General features: G+C 41.2%; 1 protein-coding gene across 4 annotated transcripts in view; it reads left to right on the forward strand.

Moving 5' to 3' along the window:
- ube2f (ubiquitin-conjugating enzyme E2F (putative)) overlaps window positions 1-18,969 on the forward strand; it is a 128,164-nt gene extending 109,195 nt beyond the window's left edge. For all 4 annotated transcript variants that reach the window (XM_060828066.1, XM_060828065.1, XM_060828064.1 and 1 more), the window contains 3 exons: window positions 15,988-16,020; window positions 16,795-16,857; window positions 18,277-18,969. In XM_060828066.1, the coding sequence (XP_060684049.1) occupies window positions 15,988-16,020; window positions 16,795-16,857; window positions 18,277-18,327 (147 nt within the window). In that variant the 3' untranslated portion in view covers window positions 18,328-18,969. The remainder of the gene's footprint in view (window positions 1-15,987; window positions 16,021-16,794; window positions 16,858-18,276) is intronic.
- The last annotated feature ends 3,220 nt before the right edge of the window (window positions 18,970-22,189 follow it).

The following is a 22,189-nucleotide window of genomic DNA, read 5'->3' on the forward strand; positions in this document are numbered from 1 at the left end:
CAGATGCTGCAGATCAGAGTTGCGAATGTGGTGCTGGAAAAGCACAGCAGGTCAGACAGCATCCAAGGAACAGGATAATCGATGTTTCGGGCATAAGCCCTTCATCAGGAATGAGGCTTGTAGGTTGGGGCTGAGAGATAAATGGGAGGGGGTAGGGGTTGTGGGAAAGGTAGCTGAGAATGCGGTAGGTAGATGAAGGTGAGGGAAAAGGTGCTGGGTTGGAGAGGAGGATGGAGCAGATGGATGAGAAAGGTGATGGACAGGTCAGGAGGACGGTGCTGGGATGGAGAGTGGGATAATGTGGGGGGAGGAGGAGAAATGAGGAAACTAGTGAATTCCACATTGATCCAGTGCAGTTGCAGGGTCCCAAGGCAGAATATGAAGGGTTCTTCCTCCAGGCATCGGGTGGTTAATGTTTGGCGATGGAGGCGGCCCAGGACCTGCATGTCCTTGACTGAGTGGGAGGGGAAGTTGAAGTGTTCAGCCACAGGGCAGTGGGTTTGGTTGGTGCAGGTGTCCCAGAGATGTTCTCTGAAATGATCCACAAGTAGGCATCCTGTCGTCTCAATATAGAGCAGACCACATTGGGTGCAATGGATACAGTAGGTGAAATTGGTGGAGATGCAGGTAAATTTCTGTCAGATGTGGAAGGATTCTTTGGAGCCTTGAACGGAGATGAGGAGAGTGGTGTGGGTGCAGGTTTTGCACTTCGTGGTGGCAGGGGAAAGTGCTGGGAGTGGAGTGTGGGCTGGTGCGGGGTGGGGGGGGGGGAGGGGGGAAGAATCTGATGAAGGAATCACAAAGTAAATGGTCTCTGGAATGCTGATAGGGGCGGAGGAAAAATATGTCTGGCGGTGGGATCCATTTGTAGGTGTCGTAGGTGGAAGGGGGTGATGCGATGTATATGGAGGTTTATAGGGTGGAAGGTGAGGATGAGTGGGGGGTTCTGTCCTTGTGGCATTGGGAGGGGTGTGTTTCAAGGGCAGAAGTGTGGGAAACGGAGGAGATACACAGGAGGGCATCGTTGACCTCGTGGGAGGGGAAATTGCGATCTTGAAAGAAGGAAGCCACTGGCATTTTCTAAGGTAGAATTGGTCATCCTGGGAACAGATGCAGTGTATGCGGAGGAATTGGGAATAAGGCATGACGTTTTTACAGGAGGTAGGGTGAGAGGAGATGTAGTCCAGGTAGTTGTGGGAGTCAGTGGGCTTGTAGTGGATGTCTGTGGTTAATCGGTCGCCAGAGATGGAGATGGAGAAGTCCAGGAAGGGGAGGGAGGTGCCCAAGATGGTTCGGGTGAATTTGAGGTCGGGGTGAAAGGTGTTGGTGAAGTTGATGAAGTGGGAACCTCCTCGTGGGAGCATGAGGTAGCACCGATACAGTCATCAATGTAATGGAGGAACAGGTGAGGGGGTGGTGTTCGTGTAACTGCGGAAGTTGAACTGTTCCACATACCCGACAAAGAGGCAGGCATAGCTGAGTCCCATGCGGATGCCCATGGCTACCCCTTTGGTTTGAAGGAATTGGGCGATTGGAAGGAGAAGTTGTTAAGGGTGAGGACCAGTTCAACCAGGCGGGTGGGCTCAGTGGAAGGGTATTAGTTGGAATGGTGTGAGGGGAAGAAACGGAGGGCTTGGAGGCCTTTGCTTGGAGCTACCATTCCCACAATCCCACCCATCTCCCACTTATTTCTCAGCACCCCCCCCCCCGCCCACAAGCCTCATTCTTGAAGGGCTTATGCCTGAAACGTTGATTCTCCTGCTCCTCCGATGCTGCCTGACCTGCTGTGCTTTTCCAGCACCCCACACTCGAGGTAAATGAAATATACATGTATTTGGAAAAGCAAGGACTAATTAGGGATAATCAATATTGCTTTGTATATTGAAAATCGTCTCTCTAACTTGATTGAGTTTTTTGAAGAAGTAACAAAGACGATTGATGAGGGCAGTGGTGGATGTGATCTATATGGACTTCAGTGAGGCATTTGACAAGGTTCCTCATGCTAGACTGGTTAACGAGGTTAGATCTCATGGAATATACAGTTAACTAGCCATCTGGATACATAGCCAGCTGAAAGGTAGAAGAGAGGTTGGTGGTGGAGGCTTGCTTTTCAGACCAGACGCCTTTGGCGGTGTGCAGCAAGATTTGGTGCTGGGTCCACTACTTTTCATCATTTATATAGATGATTTGAATGTGAACATAGGAGGTATAGTTAGTAAGTTTGCAGATGACACCAAAATTGGAGGTGTTGTGGAAAGTGAAGAAGGTCACCTGAGTAGAACAGAATCTTGATCAGGTGGGCCAATGGGCTGAGAATTGGCAGATGGAATTTAATTTAGATAAATGTGAGGTGCTGCATTTTGGAAAAGCAAATCTGAGCAGGACTTATACACTTAATGGCAAGGTCCTGAGATGTGTTGCTGAACAGAGACCTTGTATTGCAGGAACATAGTTCGTTGAAAGTGGAGTCACAGGGAGATAGGATAGTGAAGAATGTGTTTGATATGCTTGCCTTTACTGGTCAGTGCAGTAAGTATAGTTGTTAGGAGGTCATGTTGCACTGTACAGGACTTTGGAGTTAGGCTACTTTTGAAATATCGCATTCAATTCTGGTCTCCCTACTATAGGAAGGATGGTGTGAAACTTGAAAGGATTCAGAAAAGAGTTACAAAGATTGAAAGGTTTGAGCTATACTAAGAGGTTGAATACGCTGGGGCTGTTTTCCCTGGAACGTCAGAAGCTGAGGGGTGACCTTATAGAGGTTGATAAAAAAAAAATCATGAGGGGCATGGATAGGGTAAATAGACAAGGTCTTTTCTCCTGGGACGTGGGAATCCAAAGCTAGAGGGCAAAGATTTAAGGTGAGAGTAAAAAGATTTAAAGGGACTTAAGGGGCAATGTTTTTGTGCAGAGGATGGTGTGTGTATGGAATGAGCTGCCAGAAAAGGCAGTGGAGGTGGTTACAATTACAACATTTAAAAGGCATCTGGATAGATATATGAATACGAAGGGTTTAGAGGGATATGGGTCAAGTGCTGGCAAATTGAACTAAATTAATTTAGGATATCTGGTTGGCACGGACAAGTTGGACTGAAGAGTCTGCTTCCATGCTGTACATCTCTATGACTCTTATGTCTCCATAAATTATTAAACTTGGATCGTAAATAACAGAAATATGCAGTGCATAGAATGCCTTGGGGATGGACCTGAACATCACTGCAGACTCATTGTCTTTCACTGCCCGTGCCTCCTTATAGACAGTCTTCTGATGCCTTCTGCAGCTGTGTTGTTAGGGTTACCAAGTCACACTATCAGAGTTGCTATTGCAAATGAAATGATAAACTTTTCAATATGAGCACTTAGTTTCTGTATTTTCCATTCCCACTGCTGGACATATTAAATGAAAACCATATTAGCGCTAGGATGTGAGCTCCTGTAGTGTGATGTGAAATGGCGTTTTTACCTTTGTGAATAACCCATGAAACCTGCATCTGTCCTGAGAGCACTGAGTGGACGTCTTTATTACAAGGAATCAGACCATCTTTTCAACTATACCATGCCTATCCCGCTAACTCAAACCTTCCCTTCCTGACCTAGCACCAAATCATGTCTTTCTCTGATTTCTCTCATATTTCTAATCACACCACCTTCATCTAATCTGAGACCCAATACCCACCATTAATCTGCTGACTATATAGGTTCCTCACCTGTACTCCTACTTCTATGCCTGCAAACTAATTGTTTGTGGGTCCTTGAACATTCTGCCTGTACCTTAATTAAAAGTATCTTTATGAAGACAGTCATCCAATTCCTTTTCTCTCTCATACCATTGAACAAATCATTGCCTTCCAAATCTGTGCTTTATTCCTGCTGCCCAATAGTCAGATTTCTAACCCTGCTACTGCACTGAATAAGTCTGATTCAACAAATAACATTCTCTGTGACTTGTATGACAGTAAAATGTACCTCAGATCCTGCTTGCCCTGTTCGCAGCCTTTGAGAAGACCGGCTAACCAAGTTCTTCCAATTGTACCTTGTCAATAGTTGAACTCTGTGGGGTCATCCTCACTGATTTCACTCCTACCTATCCGTCGTAGCTTGACTATTTGTAATAACTGCTGCTTTTCTTGCTCCTGAATCGTTACCTCCGGAATTCTGCTTGGAGTCTTCCTCTCCTACAATTTGTCACTTTGGCAGCTTCCCTACTGAGGATTCACAGTAAGGTTCCATAAGCAGGAACGGTGCCTGTATTATACACCAGTTGAATACGCCGATGGTCTATCCACTGTTGTCATCAGTAAACTCAGTGCAGTCTGAAAAACTGCTAAGTAGCGAATATCAACTTGTTGTGTGATTTTTTTTGAACATTTATGCTCTGCACTGAGCTGGCATGCTAGTGTAGTCTTTGCTGTTCTGGAAGATTTCACACAGCAGATGCAAAGCACATGGGCGGCTGGTTGTTCACTTCTTTTTCAAATTGTCATGAAGCAGAGCCATAATGAGCTGCAATTAGATTGCATGTCAAACGACCCATACAAAGTGGGCCAAACAGATTGGAACATCTGCTGTGATATGTGATCCAGTGCTTGGAATAGCTACACTGCATTCTGTTTCAGATGCTTGCATGTGCAATTTATAGGATCATTGGGAAATAGTTCACCCCTTTTAAAAGTTTTTCTTTGTTGAGAAATAATCCTTATCACATCTTCAGCTAATAAGCTTGCATAAACTTTCAGTTTAAGTAATCCTTTCAACTCTCATTAGTCCTAAACATGGTCACTTCCACTTTTCCTGACCAGTGCACGCACTCCTGTCTACTCAGTGCTCCATGAACCCATCACTCCCACCTCTTCATGAGCTTTTTGTTCTGTTTGCTTATTGGTATGACAGTAATATGTATTAACATTATCATGAGAGGCGTTCCTATTGCATATCAATTTGCAAAATAATATATTCAAGTATTGAGGAATTTGCACATGCAAATTGCATCCATCAAAAATAATGTTTTTGCAGTCTTCAGTGCTATTCTTAAAGTGCCTAAATTCTGCCCCACCCAGAAAACTCAATGCTCATGATTGAATTAGTCACATGGCTTCCACTAATAGCAGGACAGTAGTAGGGTGGCATGTGACTCTCAACGCCAGGACTCTGGTTCAGTTGCAGTCTCAAGAGAATGGAGTTTGCACATTCTCCCTGTGTCTGTGTGGGTTTCCCCTGTGTGCTCTGGTTTCCTCCCACAATCCAAAGATGTGCAGGTTAGGTGGATTGGTCATGCTAAATTGCCCATACTGTCCAGGGATGTGCAGGCTAGGTGTGTTAGCCATGAGAAGTACAAGGTTACAAGGATAGGGTGGGGAGGTGGGTCTGGTTAGGATGCTCTTAGGATGGTTAGTGTGGACTCGATAGGCTGAATGGCCTGCTTCCACATTGTAGAATTCCTCTGATTTTATGGGGGCTTTGAAAATTAAGCATTTTTGAAACACCAACAACATGCTCCTTTTCCAACAAAGTTTTAAGAAACCGACTAGTAAATGCTTCTGTAAAGTTACTTGGAGATAATTAATTAGTCATTGAGTTTAATAAGTAAAACGTATCTCGTCATCCTGCTTGCCCTGTCGCAGCTCTTTGAGAAGACCGGCTAGCCGATTTCTTCCAACGTATTTTGTCAATTGTTAAACTCTGTGGGGCTATCCCCACTGATTTCACTCCTACCTTTCAGCTCTGTGTCTGTACCTGGCAACTGTTCTTAAGCATCTCAAGGAATAATTTTACTTCAAAACAAAATTGAAAATTGCCATTTAATGCAAGTTTATGGAAGAATTTACATTTGGCTATATACAAATGAGTTGAGTGGAAACCTGAGCAAAACAGAACCGTCCTGAAAATCTGCATTATTTTGAGTGCAGCCACCAATTGCACCTGAAACAGATTTGTACCCGCATACTTTTGAAGTACTGCAGAAAATGCTGAGCAATTCAGTCAATACTGTGAAAAAGAAAAGTCAGTTTAACCTCTTTAGATGCAGGCCTTTTACCTGTTCTCTTTAAGAGTATTGATCTATAATGTTTTTTAGAGTCTGACTTTTATTGCCAGGATTTGCCGCATATTTATTTTACCTTGTGTTTTTATTTTAGTTTGTGGTAGTGCAATTAAGGCATTGTAACTTGTCAGACCAGCAATAGCTTCACCTCTAGTTATTGCTTTTGTCAAATGGCCTAACTTATAAAATTCTAAACCAAATTTCCATTCAGCCTATTCTGGTGTAGGTATAGAACTAACTCCTTAAAACTCTCTTGTATCAAACCTTAGTTTGAATGAATTTGCCTCCTTGTTCTGTTAGTGATTCTGCAGTTTCACTGGCTGTCTCTGAGCTGTGTCGACTTCATCTTTCCAAGAAAGGTAGACTGATTTATTCAAAAATGCAGTTCCCATGTGAATGTGCATTTGAAGTGTCCATCCTATTTTACCCAACTTCAAATGGATAGAAGGCAGATGAACTTTGTCACATCACAGAGTAAACCCTCCTGCTGTTTTGAAATGTTTGGTGGAGCTAAAAATAGTTTGGTGGTTAATATTGATTTCAAATGGTTGAATGCCTTCTAGCATTGTTCTGACCACTGAAACTTTGTGTTTTTCTTCACCAAATCGGTTAACGGTGCCACTACACTGCTGAAGTTTGGAACAAATTTCTGATAGAATTTGCTGAGTCCTAAGAATCAAAGCACCGTTTCTTCAGTTCTTTGTTTCTAGCATTGTAAGGTTTCAACATATTCACATGACATACCCAATACCTTTTATCCCCCTTATCTGGCATCTTTACTGGATAGTTCACCTGACTCAACTTTTTCTCAATTTTGATAGGGACCACTAAATCTGGCTTTGAAGGCATCTCCTATCACCAGTAACAGTACTAACACGTCGTCCCCCTCAGGAAAACGTCCGAGTCTCCGAGCTTTTATCTGCCACCTGCTTTGTTCTATGCTGTGCCCTCTCCAGGTGCTGTTTAGCTAACTCACCTACTCTCTTTAGTCTTTCCCTCATCACTGATACATTATTATCTAAGTGTGAGATCTCTGACTTTGGTCCTGTCAATAGTTCTTTAATTAATTTCAAAGGACCTCTGACTTCATGCCTGAATATTAACTCAAAGTGAGTGAATAGAGTAGATTTATTTGTAGCATCTCTAATGGCAAACAGTACAAATGGGATACTTTTATCCCAATCATTCAGGTAACCCTGACAGTATGCTCTCAACATGGTCTTCAAGGTCTGATGCCACCTTTCTAAAGCTCCCTGAGATTCAGGATGATACGCGCTGGATTTGAAGTGCTGTATATCCATAGCCACCTCAAACAGCCTCGCAGTAAAATTTGACCCTTGGTCTGACTGAATCTCTCTGGGTAACCCATACCATGTGAAGAAAGCTACCAACTCCTCTACCACCCTTTTTTGCCTTGATACTCCATAGTGGAATTGCTTCTGGAAATCTGGTAGACACATCAATTATGGTTGAGAGTGTGTTGCTGGAAAAGCACAGCAGGTCAGGCAGCATCTGAGGAGCAGGGCGCATCCATTATGGTTAACAAGTATTGGTTCCCACTTTTAGTTCTCATGAGGGGATCTACACAATCAATTATAACCCACGTGAAAAGTTCTTCAAATGTGGAAATTGGAAACAAAGGTGCAGGTTTTATTACTGCCTGTGGCATACCTACCATTTGGCATGTATGACGTGTTTGGCTAAAGTTAACCACATCCTGGTGCAATCCAGGCCAATAAAAATGATTTTGTACCTTAGCCTGAGTCTTTTGTACCCCTAGGTGACCTCCTACAGATATTTCATGTGCTACCCGTAACACCTCCTGTCTGTATGCTACCAGCAAGACAGTCTGGTGCAGTCTGGCCCATTTCTCCTCCACACTAACCTGCTGTGGTCTCCATTTCTGCCTTAGGATTTTATCTTTCAGATAATGACCCTCCTGAATATTCTCTGCCTCCTTTTTCAGAATACGCATATATATCTTTATTTCGTCTTGTCTTGGTGTCGCAAGTCCCTGAGCCTTTCAGCACTAAACACTTCTGTCTGACCCTCTTGGTGTACAGATCTTTCCTGCACCATTACATCAAACAGGGCATCCACTAACTGAACCTCAACTCCTTCATCTTTCTCTTTACTTGTCACTTCATGCTATGACTTATGATAGTGAGATCTGGTTATCTCACAGTCTGGGAAAATACCAGGATATTTCTGTTTTAACTCCTCTGTTCTCTGGTCTTCCTTTGGCTTCTCCACAGCAAGGGGTGTCACTCCCACCTTGGATCCTGCCAAATCATTCCCAAGAATAAATTGAATTCCTGAAATTGACACTCTGTCAATCACTCCCACTGTAATTTCCTCAGTCTTAAGTTGACACTCCAACCTGATCTTACATAGGGGAATACTAAATTTCTGTCCATCTATCCCACAAATTACCACTCTACCTGGTAACAGGTCAGAAAGAGTGCATATTCACTCATTCCTTACTGTCAGCGACTGGTTAATTCCTGTATCTCTCAAAATTATAAATTATTGCCCTTCTCCCCTGTTCTTTGAGTAAACCTTACCCACAGAAGTAGAATAATCTCTCGTAGAGCCACAAAGGTCTTATCTGTTTTTAAAGCACGCACCCATCTATCAAAATGACTATGTTTAATTCTTTCGAACTCAACATAACTCTGACCTGGTTCCTTCATATTTCTGAACCACTGTCTATAAGCACTTAAAATAGCCTGTATAACCTCGTCAAAATCTCTTGACCCCTCATCTGACACCGCAGCAAATACCTCGAGCTTTGCCTACCAGTTTAATCTGAACTAGCATTACCCATAATAATCAGACCACTCCAGCTGCTTAGCCAATTTTTCAAATAAACTAAAGTAGGCTTCAACCTCTTTTTCATAAAAATGTGGCAGAGTTTTGACATGTTTGTATATATCATTGCCTTCTCTTTTAATCTCCATCTTTAACGTTAAAAATCTCACAACAGCAGGTTATAGTCCAACAGGTTTGTTTGGAAGCACTAGCTTTCAGAGTGCTGCTCCTTCATCGTGTGGTTTTGGAGTATAAGATTGTAAGATATAGAATTTATAGAAAAACGTTAGTGTGACGTAATGCGAATTATATATTGGAGAAGACCTGGATTGTTTGTTAAGTATGTCATCTTTTAGAATGGGCCTCTTGGTTTCAGTTCTTTTATACGTAAATTCCAGAACTTCTTTAAAGTTACATTCTCAAGTGAACTTAACAATAGGTACCATGGCAGCCCAGATAATGCACTGAAGGTATGAGGTGTCCTGTGTGAGACTGTCTGTGCCCCAATGTTCAGACTGATTCTAATCTTAAAACAGGGACTTACAGAATCTTACGTGGATTTAAGCTTAAAATTCTCACAGCACCAGGTTATAGTCTAACAGGTTTATTTGGAAGTACTAGCTTTTGGAGCGCTGCTCCTTCGGGTGGTTATCAACCACTTAATGAAGGAGCAGTGCTCCAAAAGCTACTGCTTCCAAATAAACCTGTGGGACTATAACCTGGGGGTGCTATGTGATTTTTAATATTGTACACTCCAGTCCGACACTGGCACCCATCTCCAAATCATGGATTTTTGAGCAAAATAAAATGTAATTCTGCAAATACAAATTGACCTCGCAAACTTATGTGCGCACTCGCGAGCGCGGTGGGGTATGAGTATGAGAGAGTATGTGTTTGTGTGTGAAGGGGTATAAGACTGTGAGAGGGTGCCTGTGTGGCTGAGTGTGTAGGAGTATATGTGTGAGCATATGAGAGAGGGGGTGTGTGTGTGTGTGTGTGTGTGTGTGTGTAATGCAGTGGGGTCACCTGTTGTGTGACATTAACCCAAGATCCTGTTAACCTGACTTTGCTGACTAAGTCGCAACTTCAAATTCAAATTCTTTCTGTGTTTCTCCCTTTCTTCTCTCCCTTTGCTCAGCTAAGAAACTTGTCTCTCACTTTCTCTTTATTTTTTCTCTCCCTCTCTCTGTTTATCTTCAAACTCCATTTTCCTCAATTATAATTCAAGTTTTTCTGCCTCTACTGCACTTCTGTTTCCTCTGACAGACCTAAGTGTTTGAGTAACTCCCAGACAATTTCAGCTTTACTTTTGTCCATGGTTAAACCCAAATCTAATTTCTTTGCTAATTCTAAAAATATTGCCTTTTTCTTTCCTTCTAAACTAGCTTGGCAAATTTGAGAATCATCTTCAAACCCCAGAATGTCTTTAGCAATTTTAAGAGCCATTTCTGTCACTTTTACTCAACCACAAGTCACTGAAATTAAACAAATTGTCTCACCTACATTTTATTTAATGATCCAGGACAGTAACTTGCAAGTGTTTAAATCTACTGGGATTTTTCTTCCCGCTCAAATCAATTCAAATCTGTCTAAACCGATTCAAATCACAAACCAAAACCCAAACCATTGAAATCCTGCCCCCCCCCCCCCCAACAACTGTGACATCACGGGGTAAACCCTCCTGCTTAATTTCAGCCAGTAACACAGAAAAGATTTATCTCATGCAATAATCTGTAAAAATTTGAGAGGTCAAGGACTACTTAGAGTAAATATTAGCAACTTTATTTCTTAAAGTATAACAGAGAATAATTAGCTAACCACTATTTACAACTCCTTCCTCTAACCTATCTTTTACTTTCCCTTCTATTATACTACTCCGATAAAACCCCCGATTAAGATTTTATGAAAAATTTAAATTTCAAAACCAGATAGCTTTCGAATCTTCTCTTTGCAGATTTGCTTCCCAGGTCGATGTTAAGTTTCTCTGTACAAACTCCTCCTTTCGACAGGTACCTCTCAGACAGTTCTGACTAGCAGTCTGCATCTGTTGGTCTTTTGGCAGCAGTTCTCTGCAACTGTTCAATTTTTCCTGGTCTTCTACCCCCAAAGCATCAGATTGTGTCAATGGCGTTTAATCTTGTCAATTTACTCATTTCAAACTTGATTCGAGTTTCTCATGTTTTTGGGATATAATTTTAAACTGATTGGATTCGAGTTTCTCATGTTTTTTGGGGTATAATTTTAAACTGATTGGCCTAATTCAAATTTGTTTTTGCCTCCAGATAGCCAACTACCCTGGTTGCTCTTCCACCTGTTACATTGTATCTTATTAAGAACATTTGGTGCTGATAGGTAGTTCTGCTAGCTTTTAACTCTCTTAAAGGTACAGTACACTCACTACAGCAAGCACTTCCAATAACATGATCTTCTTTTTCAAAAAACTGTGAAATATTTAGTAAGACAGTTTTACAGTTGCATCATGTAAAATCTACTCTGAAATGAGTTCCTTTTGAACCGTAGAATCCTCAGACTGTCTGCCCACACTTTGGGTGCTATACGTCATGTCAATTTCCATTTTAAACTGTATCCTGGTTGCAGTTATTCCAGTCTTCAAACTTATTGTCTCCTGGCTGAATGGACCAATGTACATGAGGCCAACAGTCAGTTTCTGCTTTGTGGTTAATCATTTCAGTGCATTGATGATTGGCAAAGGAAAGACCAATCTTGGCAACTTTTGGGAATCAACACGAGTTCCAAATTCTTCTTTGCATCAACCACATATTGCACATTAGCTGAATTGAGCCCTTTCAGTTTATAAATGGTGCAAACATACCATCAATGACTCTCTATTTGTGACAATCCAACAGGTCTCCAAAAACTGACTGCTTTGCAGGATCTGTTAAAATGTGACGAGTTAAGATGCTCCCCTGAACAGTGGGGGAATAACTTTCTTCATACAGCGCATTGCATATTAGTTTGGTCAAGATCATCTGAGTGTGCCTGAAAAGACCTGGTACAAAGATTCAAGTATATTTATTTTGACATTCAGTATTAAAGCTGTGTTCCATGCTGATGCAAGCTGCAAATGTTTGGCAAGCACCTTGCATAACCCCAAATGCTGTCTTGGTAAGGTCTAAAGCACTTTTGCTAAGAGAAGTCAAGGGTGAAACCTTGAATAACCCTAGTTTATCAAACCACCTTGTACTCCTCTTCATAACAATGGAATTAATGGTATCTCCATAGTGGAAGTCAAGTATTTCTTAAAACGTTGTGTGTTTTTTATTTCTTGCATTCACCTTCGGCTTCAGGTGGTTATTATTAATTGCTTAAGAAGTTGAAAATGTTTGAATTGTTTTAAAATCTCTGGAGGGCTTGCAGATACTGTATTCTGTTAACAATGGTTCCTCTCAGCTGTACCTTCTCTGGGGCACCATGCTGGCTGCCACAACATCACTTGGGACATTGTAGGCTTAGAAACAATAATAAACTGTACCTACCTCATTGTCGCTATAATGGTGAGCTTCCAGAAGAAAACTGCAGTTGCTCTGTTTCTTTTTCAGGAAGTGTAACATAATACCTTCTGCCTAGGTTTTATTTATTGCCACTGCCAGTTCACCCAGATTCTGTAGAAAATCTTGGCATTGTCACAATCTTCACAAAATCTCACCCTCAATCCCTTCAAATTATTCCAAAGTCTCCAGATAATCTCTCATTATTTTTTATCGCAGCCTAGGTATTGAGCCGAAACACTGCAATTAATTTCCATGTCTGTAATTATTAACTAATGAGCAATTCTACTTCTAGCCAGTTCTCTTAAAAAAGATATTTCTGCTGGCTAAGGCCAATGATCAAAGCTGCATCATCCTGTCTCACTATAATAACTGGTACAGTGCTTCATTATCTTTGTAATAATTTTTCATGTTTGCATATGAAACCACAACAATTCTGTGCTTCTGCATCTTTGGTTATTCCTTTGTTTATTATCCTACTCTTTAACCACCCATCTGACTTCCGTCAGATATTTCTCCAGATGGTTCGTTTTAAGGCAAACCAGATACAAACTGGCCATGACTCCACCAGAATCTCCAGAACATGTGGCCACGTTTATCTGGGGTGATGTGAACACAAGTACCATCTGGGGCAGATCTATGTAATTCTCATTTGCAAATGACATTTGCAATCAATGGCTTTTTCATCTTTGACGGGGGAAGGAGGTGTGTTAACTCCACACAAACTAGGACTTGTCCATGTTCACGTTGTATAGGTGGCACTTCAGTGATAAAGTAATCATGTGCACAGTTTTTAAAATGATACTTATGAGGTGTGTAAAATATAAATCAGGTAAATAATTCCTCTGTTTGATTAGATTACTTAGTGTGGAAACAGGCCCTTCGGCCCAACAAGTCCACACTGACCTGCCAAAACGCACCCACCCAGACCCATTCCCCTACGTTTACCCCTGCACCTAATACTACGGGCAATTTACCATAGCCAATTCACCTAACCTGCACATTTTTAGACTGTGGGAGGAAACTGGAGCACCCGGAGGAAACCCACGCAGACAGTGGGAGACTGTGCAAACTCCACTCAGTCAGTCGCCTGAGGCAGGAATTGAACCTGGGTCTCTGGTGCTTTGAGGCAGCAGTGCTAACCACTGTGCCACCATGCTACCTATGACAGCGTACATCATTTGTATTCTTCCTAAGCCTGTGTAAATTGCTTGTACAGAAACTAATTGACTCATTTTATGTTTGCTTTTAGTTGTGTTTGCAGTTTTTCTGAAAATAGCAAAGGGAATTGTGGGCTGGGGCTGAATCATGTTCAGGAGATGTGTATAATTGTATGTTAATTTGAGATCATCTGCTGCTGAAGTGCTCCTGCTACCCTTGTTACCTCTAGATTCGACTACTCCTGTGCACATTTAACTTGTCTCCTACGCCCCTGTATCTTCCTCTGATGTAATCCAAAATACCTGTGTCACAGCAAGTTATCTGTGAGACAGCAAGTCCTATTTTCCCATCAGGACTGTGCTCCATGATTGTCTCCTGAATAAGCAGTGCCTCTATATTAAAAATCTCACCTTGTTTCAAAATATTTTTATGGTCCCACAGCCCTGCAAGATATCTGTGCTCTCCAATTCTTCTTCAGCATGCTCAATTCTCATCCCTCCACCATTCAGCCATCAGGCCCGAAACTCTGGAATTTCTTCACTGAACTACTACGACTCTCCTTTTAAGATGCTCCTCAAGACTGACTTTCTTGACTGATGCCGTAATATCTCATTTTTGGCTCAGTATCACACTTTGATTAAAAACTTCGGTGAAGTTCTTGGACATTGTGCCATATCAGTGCAAGTTATTACGTGCAAGCTATTAAGCCTTCGATTGTCGGTGAAGTCAGCTAACTTGCTAGGACTGCTTTTGGCTTATGCTCCCTTGGTTTGAAAGTCGGTTTGAAGTGCTGGACCTCCAGTGAACTGAGGAACCAAGTTTTAGAGTGACCCAAGCCTGAGAAACAAGAACTGCTTGTCCTGCTGCTCAGATGAGTGAACATGACCATACTTTTCAAGCCATCAACTTTCTCATACCATCACTTTGCATGTCATACCTGAACTTCAGCAAACTGCATATATCCGATTCTCATGTTACCCTTTGTCACCCTTTCCTTCATCCTCCTGCTCCTTTGCTTTCCATCTCTTACACTCTGTCTCACCACCTCCTCTTGCATGTCCTCACAATCTTTACCATCTTCTCTCCTGCCCCATCACATTCCATTTCTCTCATTCTCCTTTGCATCCCGGCTCCAGTGATTAAGGATGAATTGGTTTCAGAGTAGTGCTGGCTCTGCTTTGTGTTGAGCAAGTAACTTTGCAGTGTGTAATAAAAAACAGGAAATGTTCATTCTCCATAATCCAATGCTTTAAAACAGGAGCAATAGTGCTATGAGTCACCTGGGACCCGTGTCATCAAGTCCTGAGCTAAACATCCAGGTTTGATGCCCATTTCACATTTGAATTAGTTAATCATTGTGTCTAAGATAAGGAGTGGAAGATGAAGCAAATCCAAAGCACCACTAACCTCAGTTGGGAATACATCAAATTTTTGAACAAAAATTTGGGGTTTTTCTTTGTCCCCTCTTAGCCCTGAGTACCAGCTGCCCTGGCCATGGTGGCAAAAGTGATGTACAGCGGGGAACAAAACTCTAGATTATATAAAAAAAAGAGTTAGGTGTTGGCAGCAGCAATGGTTTCTATCCACAGGGTACCATTAACATAGGAAGCATCTTGCAAATTTTTCTAAAGGCATAATCAGACAAATCTGGACCCCCCCCCCAAGTCAACGTTGTACTTATCAGGAGGGGTGGTCAGAGTTTAGTTTCAAGAAGACAAAGGAGCATTGGAAGGTGGGAAAGGACTCTGAGAAGCGGAAGTGTACGCAGCTGAAGGCACTGTTGCCATTGATGGGGTGAAATGATGGAAGGATGTAGAAGAGGCCAGGGTTGGAGAAAGAGAAAGGTTAAGGAAATTGTAGAGTTGGAAGGCATTGCAAAGAAATGGAATTGCTAGTTTGAAGATCTCTGTAATTTGATCCTGACTTGCGGTATTGGTTTTTCTCAATTAAAATTAGTTCCCTTGTCCCACATGCTTACACTTTGTTTAGCAATGTACAAGTCGCAGCCTGAAATGGTCTCTGTATTGACAGGGTATTTAGCACCATTCAGGTTTGACTCAGCATCAACCATATCAGTCTCTCTCTTGCGCGCTCTCTCTCCTGCTCTCCCCCCTCTCTCTCGTGCGCTCTGTCTCTCGCGCGCTCTGTTCCTCAATCTCTGACCCCAGCCCCTCCTCCCCTCCCCTCCCCACATGGTCTAGTGACCCCTGGGACCAAGGTGACTTTCATTTTCATGCTGGCAGAGTGCATTCATGATGGTGGACACATCTGTCAGTGAAGTACTTGCAGTTGTGAACAGGTTTCCCTGAGATACAGGGGTGAAAGCGTAAGGAGACAGTCAACAAGATGTTCAGATAGTTGCAAACCTGCTTAGCTGTGAAGTACATTAACTCTTTCCGATTCTGTACTCCAAAATTGTGTTGTTATATCACAATGTAATTAACCTGCTCTATTCTTTCCTCACAGGATGTGGTCTGGGGATTGAATTCATTATTCACTGTAAGTATCTAAGCAGACCAAAATTATGTTGAGTTAAACAAAATTTTATCAAGGATTTGCTCTGCTTTGGATCATTCATGTGTGGTGTCCATGGAAGGGTAGCAGAACAGAAAGTCATCTCTTTTATTTCAAACGCTGTTAACCCATTAAGTAGCAGCTAGTATGAAATATTGTAATTAAATCAACAATAAGAGGTACTAAATGCCCCTCCTAAAACCATTAAGAATGTAATTCATGTAACATTCCTGTGTGGCATAACAGACACCATGAGTGAGTTACAGGTTGTAATTTAATAGAGGGGTTCCAGCAAGTAATACCAAAAATAATCATTATTAGCAGTGAGTTACAGGCTAGAATTGTTATCGGGTTTGGAGGGATACATTGCTAGGATGTGGTTCCGCAGTCACCATCAAATCCATAGTAATTCTAGGTGTACAAATCCAGTGAATGAGTATGGATTGGATTAGTGGCAACATCACATCATATCAGAGTTTGATTCCACCTTAACGTCTGTAGGCAAGTATTTCTTGATTACTGTGATGTTAGATCAAATTATGATGTCTGTTTGGATCCCAGCTGAGAGCAGCTAATTTAGTAGAGCAGAGTGTCAGAACGAACCAGCCTCCCACTCTGCGTGGTTCAGCATTTCTTCACTTTCTGACATGAATTCCCTATTATTGGAACATAGCTCCCTACATTTAGTTTTGGTCAGATGAATGGCCTTAAAATTCTGCTAGCTTTCAACATTTCTCTTTTTTTCTTCTTCTGTCCTAGGATCTCTTGAATTTTGATGATCCCTTGAATATTGAAGCTGCAGAGCAACATCTGCGTGACAAGGTGGGTCAGTTTGAGAACACCACCAAAGACGGCAAACTGTAAACTTCTTCTGTTGTGGGGAGGGGGAAGGCACAAGTGTGGTTGTGCAGTGTTATATAAGTGAGTGGGGGGGGGGGGGGGTCATCGGTGTGGAGTCATCTATGTGGTTTCTGGAAAAAGGTCTCTTGTTTTCTTATGGTGAAAATTGCTGTGTGCAGTTACTGGGATCATAGAATCTTATAATGATCCAGCATAAAAAGTGGACATTCAGCTCACTGCACATGTACAACTTTCAACCAATAAATGCTAGCTTGTGGCTTTCACTTGTGTGTGCTATCAGAAAAGTTCATGATTTTGAATGCCTGTAACAAATTGATCAGTCTTTCCTGTACAGAAGAACACAATCCCAGCTTCCCTGGTATCTCCACGTAACTGCTACCATATTCTGGTAAATGTCCTCCATCCCCTCACCCAAACTTCGACATGCTTCCTAAAATATCATACCCAAAATTGGGTACAATGCTGCAGCAGAAACCAAATCAGCCTTCTGAGAAAGCTTGGCAAAATTTCCTTGCTTTCTCACTCTTTTGTCTATTCATAAAACCAAGATTCCACATGGTCTCTCACAGCTTATTATCTGTCCTACCATTGTAAAGGTTTATGTACACTAACTATTGAACTCTATGTTTCAGCATCCTGTTTAACATTTAGTTTGTATTGCCTATCTTTGTACTACTTGGCAAATATTTATCACTTCAACCTTACTGCATTACGTTAAATTTGATTTGCCATGTCTCAGTCCACTTCATACAGCTATCCACAATCTCTGAAATATGTTCATATATTCCTCCTGATTTATTATATTTCCAAGGTTGATATCTTTGTGAGAGCTTTGAAGTTACATCTAAGCATGGTCATTTACACACACCACAAGAAAAGTGGTTCTTAACCAATCCCTCAGGAACACTACTTCCCTCCAGTCTGAAACATAACCAATTGCCACACTGTCTTTTCTATCCCTTAGTAAGTTTTGTATCCACATTTTCACTGTCCGTTTAGTCCCTTTGATTTTGTTGACAAGTCTATCACGTGACACTTTTTTCACTGCAAAGACATTTGACATATATATGGACTTTCAATGACTCAGTCAAACTTCTCAGTTGCCTCCTCAAAACTGAATCAAATTAATCAAACATAATTTACTTTTAAGAAACCCGTATTGATTTTAATTTATTACCAAATAATTTATTGAATGCTAATTAACTTTGCCAGGATTATTGAGTCTGGATGTTTCTCTCCAGTGGCAACTGAGCTGTAGGCCTCTAATTACCCAGTTTATAGTGATCCCCTTTTTTCCAGTCAGCCTTTTGTATTAAGGATAAGCGCCAGTCTGTTACGTAACATCTTTGATGTTTGACTGTTTCTGTGTTGTTCCTGCAGGAGGATTTTCGGAGTAAAGTGCAGGATTATATTAAGCGCTTTGCAAGATGATCAGATGAACTGCCTTATGAGACACTTTACTTCAAGCTGTAGAAGCCAAGTCTTCTGTCTTCTGATGTCGATCATCAATTAAACACTGGATTGAGGCAGTCCAGTAACAGTGTTGTTATGAAGAAGAAAGGCTGTTGGTGCTATTTTTGAATTCAGCGTCAATACAGTACAGCAAGTGATGGGCAACTTTGGGCTAAGATTCAAGAATAATTACTCTTATTGTGGCAAAATAGTCGAGTTTTCTTCAATTATAAGGATTGTACAGAGCATCTGGAGTCTGTCTCTTTACTGAGTGAATCAAAATGGACATTTTTCTCGTGTAATCTGGTGTGGTATGGAAACCACAATATTTTGCAACAAAATGTCTTAAGACAGAAGTGTTTAATTGAAGCATTAACAGCATGTGGCTTGCAAATATTAAACGACTGTGTGTGGAAAATCCAGTGAGCAACACTTGAGCCAGTGTCTCTATCCTCGGGTGGGGCACTGCCTTAAATAAATTGGACATATTACTCTTGGTCCCACAACTCCCACTTGTTCAATTAATGGATAAAGTCAGTCTGTTGGTGCAGTTATGAATTGAATCTGTTCGCAAAATGTAATCCCCTAGCAGAAACTAAGGTTTATATCTATGAGATATATATGGCATACTTATAAGTACATATATTTCCTAATGGCAAAAATATGTTGTGCACTTGTATGCATGCATATATATTGTTATATGTGTAGTATATAATGTACTTGCATATATGCATGTGTAGTGTGTACAGTGTTTCCTATAAGTGCGTATCTCTGTCCTTACAATGGCTGAAGTGTTGAGCTGTGGACATTGCCCTGCAGTGCATTCTCCTCAACAGCTGGTTAATTGTCTACTTTGATATTCAAAGAGCCTCTCACATCTACCAATATTCCACTGAATCTTGACCCACAAGTAATGGTTCCCCCACCATTTCTACACCCAGCAATGACCTCAAATATTCAGCCAGTACACTCTCAATTATTGTATCATTAATGTAGGTCTCTCACTATTTCTCAGAAAATTCTCCTCCTCAATGTTGTGATACCAATTTGTATTTTTATTCACATTAATTTAGCTCCCTTGGTATTCCACCATAATTCATTTGTCTCTCTCTTCCCTCTTCTTCCCGCCCCCCCCCCCCCCCCCCCCCAAAACACTAAGTCTACTGAGTTATTAACTATATCTCTCCTTATGTTAAGCAAGGCCTCTCACACTGTCCCTCAGTAACTCTTCTCCCCACTAGCACCTTGTCTTACTGACCTCTCTGTCACTCAGCAACCCCTTGTCTTGCCACGGTAGTGAACTGCATAACTGATTTGTACCTCTTGGGGATTGTATAAAGTATGTTTGGGAAGTGAGATTTCTGAGGAACAGGATCAAACTCTGGATCAAGCAACCATCATTTCATGCAGGATGGTGGAGATGGGCGAGTGGACCGAATGGCTAACTCCTCATCCATATTGTTGGTAAGTGCCCTCTAAAACATGCAATCTTCCATGTGATCTTGATGATTGTAAATGAAGGTTCTCAATCAGTGTGTAGCTTCAAAAACATATTTTCTGATTCTTCCAAATTCATGCATATGAATTGGTGTTTCTGTCTAGTTTGAGCAGTTTGGTTGACAAAGTATCACATGGGAAAGGTGATCCTAATTGAACAAGTTGCCAATGATTTGTGTAAGTGAGACTGGATGCGCCAACTTGAGACAATCGAACAGAGGCCTCCTAACCAACTATGGTCTTCAGGGGTTAAATCCCTAACAAATGTAGCTTTCCCAGGTTGCCTTTGCCTGTGACTGTCAATAGAACCTGCTCCTGCCATGTTCATCTAACCATCACACAAAAGGCATACAAACCCCATACCCAGTGAGGTTGTAAGATAAATCATTTAAAAGATGCTGTGTTGTGCGTGCAGTCAATTAGATTTTTAAATACTCAAGGGCTTGTTCTAAATTAGTTATAACAAAAGACTGATCACACTGATAGTGAGATCAGCTACAATTGAAAAGTTAGAAATCAGTAGCTGTACTGCTGGATTTATTATTTCATAGTAGCTTCCTTTTCTTGGTAGTCTTGAGATGTACAAGTATTATTTTATCAGCAGCCATCATCCATCTTGATCCACTATCATGCAAATTTCTACCCATTTGTTCTGCATAGTGATATTTTTGCTGATAAATTATCATTGTGTCTCCAAATACTTCCATATATCAAAATATCATTCCCTTGTGTGCACGAAAAGAAGGTTCAATAAGTATTGATCAAATAACAACTGAGAGTAAAGTAACTCCAATATTCACAAAAATAATTCCAGATTGTATTGTAAACATCTCCAGAATGCCACTGGATATCTCCAATTTACATTAAATCAAGCAGCAACTTGTGCTAAAACAACTCCACTTTACACAGCAAAATCTTACCAATCTACATTGTAAAATTACTTTATGCACTAAGTGTTGTGGTTCTGTTCGCCGAGCTGGAAGTTTTTGTTGCAAACGTTTCGTCCCCTGGCTAGGCGACATCATCAGTGCTTTGGAGCCTCCTGCGAAGCGCTTCTTTGATGTTTCTTCCGGTATTTATAGTGGTCTGTCCTTGCCGCTTCCGGGTGTCAGTTTCAGCTGTCCGCTGTAGTGGTTGGTATATTGGGTCCAGGTTTATCGACCTGGACCCAATATACCAACCACTACAGCGGACAGCTGAAACTGACACCCGGAAGCGGCAAGGACAGACCACTATAAATACCGGAAGAAACATCAAAGAAGCGCTTCGCAGGAGGCTCCAAAGCACTGATGATGTCGCCTAGCCAGGGGACGAAACGTTTGCAACAAAAACTTCCAGCTCGGTGAACAGAACCACAACAACAAGCACCCGAGCTACAAATCTTCGCACAAACCTTATGCACTAAGTTTCCAAAATGTACTTAAAATTTCCAATGTACACTAAAGCATATGAATTATTGAATAACTTCTAAACAAACAGCAACATGACTTAAAATCTGTATAATACATGCTGTAAATATCACCAATGAACACTGTCAAGCTAATCGCATTAATTATGCACTAAAATATCTTGTTTCCACCAAAATAATGACATTGCACATTGTTAACATCTTCAATATATAGTAATACAGAAAATTGAGACAGACACTTCCGATGATACAGCGTGTTCTAGTTATTAGTCTATGACATAGGATACAGAATTTTAATGTACAACATGTTAAGCTTCATGTTCAGCAACTAATGCATGAGACCAAAAGTCTTATTGAAGTGTTTATTTTACTAGACTAGTAATCCAAAGAATGAATTTGTATTCCAGGCTGCCAGGGAAAACTGGAACAAAAGGCTGATATCAGTAAAGTAATCATGAAACTGTTGGATGGTAGTAAAAACCCAGAAGCTTCACTTTAATGTCCTTGAGTTAATAAGTAGTTGTGATTCTACACCCACATCAATGTTGAAGAATCTTAACTCTACTCTGAAATGACCAAACAAGCTACTCTATTCTATCAAAGTTTGACAAATGAAAACCAGAGTAGTCCAAGCAGGCATCTTGCCTGTGCCTCGGCATTGGAGCAGGACACAGTGATGGGACCACCAGCCTAGATTCAATAAGGTTCTCTTCACTAACACTTGAGGAGTGATGCCAACGTTGTGATAGTGGACAAGCAAACTAAGTCAGGAAATAACGTGAAGAGATTATACTGTTAGAGGATGAAAGTTCTTAATGGTAGGTAACTCCTTTAAAATAGTATTGCTCCATATGTTTATGTACATACAGAGGGTTCTGTCCTCTGCAAGCAGAACTTGTCCATGCATTGTGCTCTTTTCAAATAAACTAAAGCTTG

The sequence above is a fragment of the Hemiscyllium ocellatum genome, chromosome 7, assembly GCF_020745735.1.
Source record: "Hemiscyllium ocellatum isolate sHemOce1 chromosome 7, sHemOce1.pat.X.cur, whole genome shotgun sequence".
NCBI classification, from domain to species: domain Eukaryota; kingdom Metazoa; phylum Chordata; class Chondrichthyes; order Orectolobiformes; family Hemiscylliidae; genus Hemiscyllium; species Hemiscyllium ocellatum.